The 14,657-nt window shown below is 41.0% G+C and overlaps 1 protein-coding gene across 5 annotated transcripts in view; it reads left to right on the forward strand.

Annotated features, from left to right (window-relative positions):
* Positions 1-14,657, forward strand: part of NELL2 (neural EGFL like 2) — a 1,115,698-nt gene that overhangs the window by 544,947 nt on the left and 556,094 nt on the right. For all 5 annotated transcript variants that reach the window (XM_078674276.1, XM_078674273.1, XM_078674277.1 and 2 more), the window contains one exon: positions 12,403-12,531. In XM_078674276.1, the coding sequence (XP_078530402.1) occupies positions 12,403-12,531 (129 nt within the window). The remainder of the gene's footprint in view (positions 1-12,402; positions 12,532-14,657) is intronic.

The raw sequence follows: 14,657 nt of genomic DNA on the forward strand, positions 1-14,657 counted from the left end.
CTGGATTATAAATTGACGTAGCACAGCAAGACAGTGGCATCCTGCTTTGGCTTAATCAGAATGGCAAGGAATGTGCTCCCCCTGTTTCCTCCCCAAGCCAAGAAAACCATGGTCCAGTCCATTCTGCTCTCCAGACTGGACTATGGTAATGCGCTCTACCTAGGATCCCTATAGGTAATCCACAGACTGCAGGTTATCCAGAACTACGCAGCCAGACTATTGATGAGAACGCCAAATCTGTCCTCCGCAAAACCCGCTCTCCGTCTCTTGCACTGGCTGCCAGTGAAAGAGCGAATTTCGTAGCGGGCACTGCAAAATTGTTTACTTACCTCTAATTATCCATATTCCGGTTTTTAGCACCCCCCACCCTGCCCCTCCCTGCCCCGCCCTCCTGCCCCATCGTAACTCCCTCCACGGGCCGCGGCTGGCAGCGGGGAGGCTCAGTCAGCGGAGCTGCATGGGCGGTAGTTGGGCCTTTGACCAGGAAGTCAGAGGTCCTGCTCGATAATAACATTAGCTTATCTCCATCTGGCAAATTTAATTTACTTACAAGTTCCTGGTAAAGTGGTGCTACATGTACCCAGGGCCTATAAATTAAATGTTACTAGTGGCCCTGCAGCACTGATTGTGCTACTCACTTAATTAGTGTGCAGGTTTAAACTTCCAACCTGCCTTTTTATTACTTATAAGTCACTCCCAGGCTACGCCCTGGACAGCCCAGAAGGAAGGGTGCAATCTATTTAATACGTAGGACATGCACTGTTAAGTTTTACATGTTCTGATAATGAAAAAATATTTTTACACTATTGCAAGGCCTACCTCTCCCATAGAATAACAAAGGAGTTACCTTATTACATTTAATGAGCTGTAACTTCCAAATGAGAACAGGTACACACAATTCATGTTTGGCGTCTATGGAACTGTAATAAAAAATCATCTTTTATGGTGATGTTGGCTTTTTTATTACAATTTTGAAAATGCCACTTTTAGAAAGTTTACGTACTGGGCAGTTGGGCCCTATCACTACCAGCCAGATAAGGCCCCTTTAATTTGAATACACATCATTAGTATCTGTCTGTAATAGTTTGGAAACACTTATTTCAAGAGACCCAAGCTAAAATAAATACATAACCTTGGTCTGTGTATTTATTTCAAATTTAACTATACAAATATTAACACAATCATTTACTGCAGTTACAGATGTGTCCTACAGAACAACTCTTTTCATTTTTAATGAAGACTTTGTTTGGGCAGAAAAGAAAAACAAATATATTCAACAAATGTGAAAAACATAAATAAATCAACATGCAAACATTTATGACAATAGGGAAAAATCAACCACCGCTAACAAATTACAAACATTCACAACATAATAGAACCAACATAATTTAGTGCAATGACAATACCAGAATGACATCAATGACATATTGACAGTATTAAAGTCCTTGAAGTCGGGGTCTCCAACGGACCCTTTCCCGGCTCGGGTGCTTGGGGGGGTGGCCGAGACAGTATGTGGGGAGGTTACTCAGATTGTTAATCTCTCTTTCTCTACAGCGACTGTCCCAACCTGCTGGAAGCAGGCTAAATTATTGCCGCTTCTAAAAAAATCCGGGTTGGATCCAGCCGCCCCGTCCAGCTACCGGCCTATATCATTATTGCCGGCCCTGGCGAAAATCTGTGAAAAAATGGCTTTAGGCCCATTAGACAACTTCGTGGAGACCTCTCATGCCTTGCACCCTGCTCAATCAGGGTTCCGGACAGCCTATAGCACCGAGACGGCTTTGGTGGAGGTATCGGAGGCCATCCGGGAATGCCTGGATGGAGGCGGCAAAGCAGTTCTGATTTTGTTGGATCTCTCTGCCGCCTTCGATACGATCCCCCATGGGCTCCTCCTCTCCAGACTCTCTGCTATTGGCATCTCTGGTCTAGCTCTAGATTGGCTGACGTCATTTCTGACCAACAGGACGCAGCAGGTCTGGATGCCACCGCATGCATCTCAGCCCAGGCTACTCTCCACGGGAGTTCCGCAGGGATCTACACTTAGCCCCCTGCTGTTCAATGTTTACCTGACCCCTTTGATTTATTTGGCGGAACATTTAGGGGCTAAAATTATGGCCTATGCCGACGACACCCAACTTTTGTTTACCTGGCCGGGTGACAATTTGGATACGTCGGCTGTTCATGATTGCCTTTCTTCTGTCTTCCGCTGGCTTGCACTAGCACAACTAAAGTGTAACGAGGACAAATCAGAGGTCCTTTTTTATGGAACCTTCCCCGGTAACTTCAGAGACCTTCTATGGCCACATGATATTCCCTGTCCTAAATCTATGGGCGGCCCAGCTAAGAACTTGGGGGTGTGGTTTGGAGATAACTTAAAGTTTGACGACCACATCAAAAAACTCACAGGTGTCTGCTTTGGAACCCTCAAAGCACTGCGTAGATTTTTTCCCCTGCTGCCAAGAGATGCCAAAGAGACAGTGTCGCGGGCCCTTATTCTTGCTAGGCTGGATTACGCGAATGCCCTATTTACCGGTATACCATTCTATCTGATCAAACGGCTCCAGGTGGTTCAGAATGCGGCAGCTAGACTCTTGTTTAATATTCCTAGGAGGTCTAGCTTCCACTCTCACCTGCGTAGTCTCCACTGGCTTCCGGTGGCACAGCAAATCCTTTTTAAAGCGCTGGTTCTCTCTTTCAGAGCGACGCATGAGCTTGGACCTGAGTACCTGAGAAAACGTTTTGCTCTGTATGTGCCCAATCGCTGCCTCAGATCTGTCAACCAATGCAGGATGGTCCTTCCTAGATTCAAGTACGCTAGGCTGGGCAGTCAATCTATATCTGTTTTGGTAGCCAGAGCCTGGAATGCTCTTCCTTTCCACCTACGCATAATGCAGAATATAGTCCATTTTAAGAAAGGCCTAAAAACCCATCTGTTTAACCTACCTATCTAAATGCCTCCACTGCCCTCCTTTCTGCTCCTCGCACACATCCCCCACGCGCCAGGATACTCGTGAGTAATAGAGCGCGCTATAAAATATTTTATAACATAACATATAACATATAACATATTTGTTTCTGATATTTTAGTACTTACCATTATAAATATAGGATGTCAATAATTTGGACAGCGTTATTTATAACTCAGTATTGTGGTATGGGGATATTTTAGTTGTCGATATTCTGTCAGTGAACTTGCATAATATTGGACCTCAGACACCAACACTTAAGTGCACTACTGGGCCTGTGGAAGACTCTGCCTGGAAAAAGGACTGCCACTCTGTTGGAGGACTGCTGCCTGTTGTGCTGACCTGCTGCCCTTTTGCATGGGTGAGAAACGGTGTCCCCGATTCACAAAGGTAAATTGAAATGAAAGTCCAACTTTACAACTTTTAGTATTCACAAAGGGCATTTACTATTCATAAAAATTCCCTTTGTGAATACCAAATGTTGAACTTTATGAATTTCGGTATTTACAAACTGCATTTACGAGTAGTAGTTGCCCTTTGTGAATACCAAAAGTTGTAAAGTTAGACTTTCATCTCATTTTACCTTTGTGACTCAGGCCCTGTGAGTCTTACTCTGACAAGTGATGCCACCCTAGTCCTGGACCCTTGGAATTGGGCCTGAAGGTGCTCCACCAGTCCATCTGTGGACCCAACAGAACCAGCACCTCTCCTCTGCTGCTCGGCTCAAGCCCGAGCAGAACCAATGAATTACCACTGCTGCATGTCCTTTCCTGGTACAAGGACTTCGCATTGCAGTCTCGCAGCTCCTCTGAACCGATGCACCGCCTCAGCTGCACGATGCATCCTCAATGCTGGGTTTTGCTTCGCAAGCCCTGGTCAACGATATCTTCAACAACGGTGCAGGACTCCGCATCGCAGACTCGCATCTCCTTGAAACCGATGCATCACCTCGGCTGCACAACGCATCCTCGATGTTGGACTTCTCATTACAAATTAACTTCCAGGTTCCGGATTGCTATATTTTTTTATATGAACTATGAAATATCGTTGCCAATTGTGTAAATCTGTGAACTAAGTGTCGATCCATATGTATTGCTACTGTTTTTTAAATGTACACTAAATAATATCTTTGTATGATGTTTTTGTGTATTTGTATAGTATACTTTTATGATTTTTAATTAATCGAATAAAGTGTTTTTTGACTTGACTTGACTTGACTCATTGCAAGTGCTCATCAATGGGATCCTTGACAATGATGCTGGACCTCACATCACTGCCTCGTAGCTCCCAGGAACAGACACATCACTGCAGCTACGAGATGCTTTCTTGACGCGGGACCTCGCAACGCTCCGCAACCAAGAATTAAGGAACTCTTGTTCAGCAGGCCTATTTGGGTCCCCATTGCCGGCCCACACTCCATTGTGGTTGGCCTAAACTTGTGACTTTGTCCCAGTCCAGAGCAACCAGATATCCACAGTTGGCACTGTTTGCTTTTTGGCACTATTTTCACTGAAATCTATAAGTGTGCATATCTCAGGTTCTACTAACTGGATCTTTGTCATTTTGATTTTGTTTTATTTATTAAAAGTTACTCTATTTTTCTAATCTGCTGTAGGATCTTTTTTTGTGGTATGTTTTCACTTTGTTACTGTACATATTGCCTCATTTAAGTTATGTCTGACTGCTCTGTGCCAAGCTACCAGAAGGTAGAGCGAAGGTTAATTTGGGGTTGCTTGTGTCTTCCCCCTTCAGGGATTGTGTTGTAACCCCCCTCAACCAGTAACCCAATTTCTTACAGCTGTCAAGTGGATCAGTTTTTGTGTCAGCAATCAGACCAAGACTATTTGTTTCCTTCATTTATGTCTGATGCAAAATCCATATGCTGTAGTGTCACACAGGGCTCAATTCTTTCACCAGCTGCTTTAAAGGGGACAACATCCAACTGAGCTGTCGAATGGTAAAATTTCTTGAAACAGCCGAGGCCCGCTTCAAAACCTTGAAGGAACCAACTAAAACGAGCAATACCTTAAACGGTCCAAAGGATGAGCCTAACGGTACCCCAGAATTCCAATTCCTACATTGACACTTTTGACTCTCAAACTACATCGTTTTGATAAGATGATAAGCCCCTTCCAATTGTGATGTCGATATTTTATCCAGTATTCTCGTTTACTTGCTTTATGTACAGAATTTTAGTTTTTAACACGTTCAATTCAGACACACGTTTTATAAATTGAAGCTTCTTTTTTTCATTAACATTGTAAAGGTTTTAAATAACCATGTAAATAAAGTATTGCTTACAGAGCAATTCTTTTACCATTTTTGTTTATCGTCACTATATCAACATTAGCCTAACTCCTTTTCTCAGCTGGAGTTTACTTTTATATGTAGGTAGATGATGTGCAGCTGATATTTAAACTCTCTTTTAAATTAAATTGCTCATCAAAGTTCATCCTCAGTTTAAAAAGTCCTTTTCTGTAGTCAACCCTCAGCATTCCACTGGATGGCTGTCCATTTTCTAAAGTGCAATCCTGTAAACACCTAGCTGTGTTTCATCAAACAGTAACATATGTATTTGTAAAGCACACATTAACCCACAGGTATCATACTACTTAACAAATGTTTACTGTCACCCAACTAATTTTATAAATCTTAGAAGGATGAATGGCTGAGTGGACCCAACGGGATTTGAACCTGTAACCATAAGTACAAACACAGGACCCTACTGTGGACACTTTAGTCTACTGTGCCACCAGATCTGACATAATGATACCAATAATTAAACCCTACTAGTTTGCCAGAGGTGATAGGGACGTAATCTAGGTATCTACATGGATTATAATTTTTTCCTTGAACACCAGATTTCCAAACGGACTAATGCTTGTTTCCAACAACTATAAGTAAAGAAGAATATTTTGCTGTATATCGACAACAATTACCAGTCATCTTGTACAATCCCACCTCTTTATGGGAACTCTTGCTATCTGGGTCTCTATGTACACTAATAAAATAATGTGCAGAATAAAGCAGCATCATTTATTTTCGGTTCTCATCATTGCAACCACATGTCACCCATTTGGAACTCCTCACTTGGCTTTCCATCAAAAGAATAGTCTTCTATAAACCTTTTATAATGTTCTATCAGGCCATTCGCAAAACTGCCACCAACGTAGGGTCCATCAAATTTAACTTTCATCATTCACTGGTGACAGGTAAGTTTATTTAGGATATTTCAAGAATGGTAAAGTTTGGTGGCAGAGCACTCTCAGTAGCTGCTACATGAGAATGGAATAAAACTGCCAGTGCATCTTCGCTCTAACAAATTTTTGCTCATCTTCGGAAAGACATTGAAGCCTTGTTTTTGAGCAGTGCATTTACATTTGCTTAGTTTTATCTCTCAATTTAAGTGTTATATTCCCAACAGTGCCAAGAAACTTCGGTAATAATAACATCACATAAATACTTCTTTAGCATCAGTACCATTTCTACCAGCACCATTACCACTACCACACCACAATCAACACCACCACTACCACCCTTACTGCTACTGCTACAATTTCCACCAACAGCATTAGCAGGCTATCAACACCTCTATCTACACCATTAACACTACAATAAAAATATTCCTACCACCAAAACTAATATAGTCGGCATGACAATTATCAGCGCTGTTTCCACCATTACTACAAACATTATCACTGCAACCATCAAATCCACCATTACCAATACCATTATCACCACCACCCTTAACTCCATTACAATTACAACCACATTTTGCCACTAGCCACACCGCTTCCACCACCATTTCAACCGTTATTATTACCACCACCAGTACCACAAAAGTAATGAACAAACACTTGCAAATATATGCTGTCTGTGTGTATAGCTCATTAAAGCCAGATGAACTGACTTTGCCAGTGTTTTTTTATGAATATTGATATTGGTGGGCCATGCACATAACACATAATTAGATAAATTGGAATTAGGAATCGGAAAGCAAACAACTTCACCTGGCCATTGAACAGTCACTTTCCGAAATCCAGGAAAAGACATGTTTTTGTGTAATCTGTGGCATGAAGTTTTTCAATTGCTCAGGCAAAAACAATAAGCATTAGGAAAGGTAATATATTTTAGATTTAAAAAGCAGAGCTATTGGCTTACCAGCAATTTTTTCACGGCCATTAATGCTAAAAGTGGCAACAATGTAGTCACAACGCATACAAACAAATTTTCATGATGCCTGGCCAGCTTCTTAGAATGGGTTTTCCGTTAAATAAAAGCCACTCCAAGATGACCACGATATGTATATATGTATTGACGCATGGGCGACCATTTTCACATTTTTAATTTATAGTTTTATATAAATAAAGTTAAATAAAACAAAAAAGAAAGCGTGCAGCAGTGCAAAAAAGGAAACAAGCATCCTGGTAGCACTGTGCAGCTTATAGACTTTGCAATAAATCGAGAGTGCATGGGACATAGTATTAGGAGAAATAAGCAGGAGGGAGGTCAAGAAAAGATACGCACTCCCATAGAGTGCTGAAAGGCAAAGCAAAAATATTCCCCCTAGGTCATCTGTGGAAGAATATAACTCATCCAGTCAAACCTCTGTGACATTGAACCGCTCACGAGCAAGGGGTTGACACAAAGCATACTCTAAGTATATGTTATGTTTTGGAGACAATACATCTGTGACAGATGAGACCTAAGAACTGAAATCGGAGTGTGGTCAGAGTGACAAAGCCCTTTGTTGTCTTGACACAAATTCTGTCAATGCTCTGTCTGTCATGGCAAACTTCATTTTTTAGCTGCGGGCCTCTACAAATGCAACAGAAATGTATGCAAAAATAAATGTATGCAAAACATAATTAATAATGATAGTGCATAGTACACCCACAATGTAAAAAATATAGCCAATACCTCCTTTATTATAAATTTAATTTCCACATTCCTCAGGGACAAAATGCCACAGTCATTTTCTTTCTATTTTGAGCACTCTTCAAAGAATATATTAATATTTTGTCCAGATGTGTAGCTCAGTTAATTGTGGCATCTCCACTGCCTTCGCAATATGCATTGCATCGTTACAAACTAAATCTTAGGAGAAATAGTACAACCAGCGGGGACTTGTGAAATGTACCAGCACTACATGTTCACCAGTTGTGAAGTGTATATAGCCTTAAACCTACACAATCAAGAACAAGGTTCCAGGGTTGTATTACTATAAGTGCTACCACTTCTTACACCCGGGAGCACTTTTCCTTTATAAAACGGTTATGCAGCCCCTTCTTTAATACGAGTTGCGTGAATGCACATTTTGTGCCAATGTGACCATGACTGTCTCATTTTCATGGAGGCATGGCCAAATGCAACAGTCAAATATTTTGCGTCTGCGCCCATGCCATATTACAGATAGATGCAAAGAAGTCAAAAAGAGACTCACTTACTTTGCACCACATAGAGGTGTTCTATAGTCATTATGCCCCCCTGAGGGCACCCTTTGGAAAAGGGAAAGTGGGTCCCATGGACCCTCCCCTGATATCACACTGCAGATGGATGCAGTGGCACCACTGTCTCTTTAAGAAATACAGGAAGGTTACCACCTACACATTGAAAGGTTGACAGGTGGCTTCAAAAAGTTGGTCTGTCCTTCACTAATGCACCTTCACATTTAACTGCAAGTTAGCTCCTGAGGTGTAAGTAGTGCATTCAGTATAATATGGTTCACAGTTCGAGTCCGTGCCTGGCACACTATTTAAAGTTTACTCCGGCGTAGACCAACGCAGTGCACCACATTTATTATACTGTTGCATTAATAATAACTTTAGAACCTAACAACTTGTCAATAGTGATTTATGATTACAAGTTTATATCTTTTGTCTACCCATCATGTCTTAATTTATTTAAATGCAAATTCCGATTGCCTCAGAATATTAACGTTTATCATTTTTTGAAGTTGTATTTATCATAGTGACTTTAATAATAAAAATATAAATGTAGCATCAGCATAGACAGATAGATTAAGAATACATTATAAAATAACATCTATACTTTGCCATGTGTTAAAGCTTAATCATTTTTGGTGGGTAAAAAGGAATCCGCAAGTCAAACCTTGCAGTTTTCCTCTCAGCTATATATTGAAAGAAAGGTATTCAGCAAATAAGTGCGCTTTTTAGGTAAGTCATATTTTCTCAAATTTGTGCCCTCTCTCAAGTTCAATGACCAATCTTAAAATATTATCATTTTGAATTGAACTTAAAAGTTTTAGGAAATTGAATCATTTAACTTTTTAGATTTGCTAAAGGGTATATATGACTAAATAAAAGCTGGTATGAGAGCTAAGGAAATTAAACTTCTGCAAATAAAATATGTGGAGATCTGAATATCACGAGTCACATTGACAATGCTGACTGAGACAGCCTTCCTTCTGAGGTTGGTAAATTGTGTACCAATAAACAGGATGACAGTACTTGTTATGTAAAGTATTTAGAATTGGCAGAATCATTATATAAGTTAGTCCTTATTATAAAGCAATGCAGACCTATATCAGAGGTTCAGTTTCGAGATACTTTATTGCTCTCAATAAACAGTAGCAGTACTTTACTACATGCCTGCCACATTTTGCAATCTAATGAATACTATTAAAATGTAGACAGTGTTACAACCAGATTATCAAAAGATGAATACTGTGAAATAAATATCAGTTGGGGAAAGAGGTGCTACAGTAATGATTTTTAGTGTTTTGTCAATAAATGCTGAAAAGCTGCATTTAATTATGTCAAGGCCTAACGGGGGTAATATCTAATATGTAAGTAACTGGAACAGCTAGATTTGCAGATGTCGGGATCATAACATAAGTATTTGTGAAGCGCATGTTCACCCAGATGGGTATTTTGGCGCTGGATAACAGATGTTTTTTGTTACCCAACGGGACTCATTTTATAGACCTCATAAGGATGAAAGGCTAAGGGGACCCGTCTGGATTTGAACCCGTGACCATGAGGTCAAACACAGGCCCCGACAGTGGCCGGATTAGTCCATTAAGCCACCAGACCCAGCATCATGCTCCAGGGATGGATATGTTGGTCACGAAGGCGTTGTAAATGACATTACACAGCGCAGTTCGAGCTGCCTATGCTATTACACAGAATCACGAGACGGAAAACATGCCATGATTTACAAGCGCAATTTTATGTTATATATATGTCCAGATCAGCAGCAAGGTGATTAAGGAGTCTTGGGAAGCTATAAATAATACGTCCTTGCCTGCCTCAGTCCCCTGTCTCACACTGTATGTATATGCAATATTACCAGCCATGGCCCGTGGAGGGAGTTCCGCTGGGGCAGAAAGGCGGGGCAGGGTGGGGGGTGCTAAACACTGGAATATGGATAAATACAGGTAAGTAAACCATTTAATTAATAAAACGAATTTCGTAGCACGTACTGCGATGCAGGGCGCGCTACGAAATTCGTTTTATTTATTACATTGTTTACTTACCTCCAATTATCCATATTCCGGTTTTTAGCACCCCACCCTGCCTCTCCCCCCCCACCCTCCTGCCCCACCGTAACTCCCTCCACGGGCCATGGCTGAACATTACCAAAACCTGGTAACCTGCCACTCAACCCTGCTGCTCCAGGGCTATCTCTCCCATTCCACACATAAATGAAACAAAATACCTGGCATCCTGCAACCCTCTTACACGGCCCTCAGCATTTATGCCTTCCACCCAAATATTCCACAATAAAATACCTGGTGATTTTCCACCCATACTCATCATATTCAGCATGTCCCTACTCTCGGCAGCGTAAATGTTATAACACCATACATCCCTACTATCCTGTTCTCATTGCACTTCCTTAATGCAACACTCTGAGAGAGCAATACTTGGTGTCTTGCCTGTAGTGCCTCTGATCGTCCTCCCCACTTGAAGCTGCACTGTAAAGTAACCACTTCATTGACAGCTGGGAATCATGACCCAGAAATTCTCCTGATCACCATCATGTGTGACAGGGAAGATGGTAGGCGGTAGCTGGCCCGCTTTCTTTCCCCTGGTGAGATGGAAGAATGTACAGTCCCTTCCCTTGGTGGTGTAAAGGCAGTGGAAAAAAAGTGTTGTTTGTCCCCTGTTATGTCATCGTAGTGAACAATTCGACTAAGAATCCCATGGTCAAGTAAATGGCTCCAAAGTCTAAGCTTCACGCTTGGATTGAGAAAGAAACATCCACTAGGAAAATATATGAGGAACGGGGTAAATTAAATGAATTAAAATGCAGAGGAAACTGAACTGAATTACGTGTTGAAATGTGGCAAATGCCACAGCTTGCGGTCATTAACCTGTGCCCACAAATTGTACATTACCCTATTCCCGCTTCATGCACAGAGAACTGTGCCCATGAAATATACCTCACTATTGGTCACTTCATGCAGAACACTCAGAGTCAACGCCCTGTTGAGGCACATCACCCAGAGCTCTTAGTAGCTATGCCGCTCAGATGTGCCATGACATGCATCACAAGTAGGCCTGGACGGAGTTCACATAGTGACCAGAAAACTCCACAGCACTATTTAGAGTTCCGCAAGGGTTGGAGCGCGTTAGGTCGTGCCATTCGTGCTGATTTTTAGCACCAAGTGTTTGTCCATGCGAATGGCATCATGCGCAGTGCAAGAGGGCGCTGCTTCTTTTTGCCATTCAAGTAGATGTTCTACTTGAGCGGCAGGTACCTCAAGGTGAACGGAAGGTTTCTCAACACAAGAGTAATATCGCCCGGGAGGTGGTCTGGAGTAAGATTTTCCTCGTTCAAGTTCGCCAAATTAATGTAGACGCGCACAAACCATTTTTCAGAACTCCACAATACACAGAGCGCAGAGTGGGAAAAACTCTCCAAACTCCATGAGCGGAGCTGGATTTCACGCTCAGGCCTAATCACAAGGTTCTCGCCAGAGGTGCATCACTCAGTGCTACCCGGAAGATTCTCCCACTGTCCTCCACTGCCGTGAATCACCAAGTGCCATTGGTACTTCACTGTAGAGGAGTAGTTCAGATAGCTGCGTAACAGGGAGTTCCTGCTGTGTCACAATAATTTATAAAGCTCACAATTCATGCTTGGCAGCGATATATTTGGTATGAAGTGTGTTTAGGTCAACGTGCCAGTCCAAAGTTCCTGTATTCCGTTGTATGCTTCAAAGTGTAAGGCCTTGACCAGGAAGAGAGGCATTGCATTCCCTGATTACTGTCAATAATGAAGATTACGACTATGAATTTAGGTCACTTCTGAGATAGCAGTGCTTCTAGTACATGTCAACATTAGAATCTTCTGACCTTTCTTTGGTGAAGTTCAGAATTTAAAAGTGACTCTCCCGAGTATTGTGCACTACACGTATGTATTTATGTACCCTCCTCTGTAATAATCATACACCTTATGTTTCATTTAGGACACGATTTTTGTTCTGAAGGACATAACTGCATGGAATATTCCGTTTGCAAAAACCTGGAAGACAGAGCTGTGTGCAGCTGCCGTGATGGTTTCCGGGCACTTCGGGAAGACAGTGCCTACTGTGAAGGTATTTATTAAAAATCTTTTGTTCAGATGCATAATGTGACGTGGATTAAAAAGATTTGCATTTTCGCGGTAGTCAGACAAATCAGCCTATTAGGGCAAGGAATTTAATTTAAACCAGATTAATCATCTGGAAATATTTTTTTACACTCCAATTAATACATACGTCTTGAATGTACTGCTTTGTCAAATTTAGCCAGGTGTTATAATAATGAAACCTCTGTAGTAAATATAGTTATCAGTACTTTGCTATCACCTGTGTAAGGACAAATACGTATGACATACTTTCCGGAAGACGGCTGCTACTGCAATGAGTCATAAATCTATTTTTGAAGCAGCACTCCTATTTAAATATAAGCACTTGCAAACGTCATAGCGCTATTCAGATGTATATTGCTCAGTATCTTTGGCAATATGTATATCACCACATGTAATATGCTTTCCTTTAGTATTTTGTAACGTTTCTTACAGACAGGTTAAACTGTACCATGTAGACAACTTTGTGTCATTTGTTGTGTTAGGTTCAAGTGATAAAAAAAACGTAAGCAATACATTGTAAAGTGCCTTGTGTAGATCACAAACAGATTTGGGATTATGCTGCCTTATGTTATCTGAAAGTTTAAGCCCTCATTACGAGTTGGCTGGAGTAAATTCCCCAGGGAGGGGGAATTCCACCCTTGCCTATTCTCACTAAATAACCAAAAATACTTACATTTTTGTTGTATAAGCATGCGTGTTAAAGGCATATGCGTAAGAACATTTTTAAAGGTACGTGTAAACACGGTTTATAAATATAAATAAATATATATAAAAGGTTTAAATATACATACGTATATACACATGCATACATAGATTTGTGCATGTGTGTATATGTATATATATATATGTATATATATATATACACTGAAAAAACCATAGGTTTTAGGGGTGTTATAGTTAGCTAGACATTTCACTCGTATAAAACCATTGAAATTGCCCCGCTATAGTTAGTTGTACTAACTATAACTCACGCGCCCGCAATCCACTGCTGATGATGTCACATATTACATCATTCATGACATGGTCATTGACATCACTGATGACATTACTGATGACATCACTGATGACATCATCCAGTGAATGTGGTTTGGTTCGTTATTTAAATATGTATTATATATATATATAGCAATCTGCATTGAAAAATTAGTGAATATATAAATATCTGGATGGAGGATTTACTAGCAGTGTGATTGACTGTTTACTTGAATATTTATAGTGTCTCACTAAATATATTGGAATTGGATAGTGACTAAACTGTGTGAATATCTGTACCACTTTGTCAGTTGTTGTGTAAACTGCTGCACCAGTTAGTTACTTGCTATGTGAAAGTCTATATTATTTATTGATTAGTTAACTGAGTATTTGTATGGGAGAGTGAATGTGTGTATGGTTGGGTGGGAGGTGTGTGACTGTCCAAAGATGTGTAAATAGTTGATTTAGTAGATATATGAGGTTAAAACTGCACGTGGAAACAGTTGTTTGGGTAAGTGAATGTGTTTATGGGTGTAGTGACAAGTAAATATATTTCTCAACAAAACATGTCCAACAAAGTAGAAATATAAAACACAGTATATGTGACAGTTGTTGTATAGCCGGGGGAGGGATTGCGGCCAAAATATCACAATCTCACAACTTCACTTCCCTATCTACTTCACAAATTCCCTCTGTAGATTGTCTACTTTTTAAGTTTGATTCAATCTCCTACTCTTTTGCTTGTGCTTTAGTTTACAGACCCCCTAGTCACATGCCTACATTCCCACAAACCTTTGCAAACACTATAGCCGAACTAGCCATAAACCATGCTAGGGTACTGATTATGGGCGATTTTAATTACTGGCCGTATGACGCGCATGAAAGTCCCTGCTCGGTAGCTTTTTCTGAGTTACTGATTGGGATGAACTTTGCCCGGCATATCAAGGCAGCCACTCACACCAAAGGGCATATTCTGGACCAGGTATGGACATCAAACTTGAAGATCACAGCCATACAGGTCTCTCCCTGCACCTGGTCGGATCACCATTTTGTCTCATTCTCAATTCCAATTACCCCCACCATTAAAGGCCCCCCTCCGGCTCTGGCCTGGCCAGGAAC

Source organism: Lissotriton helveticus, chromosome 1_1, assembly GCF_964261635.1.
Source record: "Lissotriton helveticus chromosome 1_1, aLisHel1.1, whole genome shotgun sequence".
Lineage (NCBI taxonomy): Eukaryota > Metazoa > Chordata > Amphibia > Caudata > Salamandridae > Lissotriton > Lissotriton helveticus.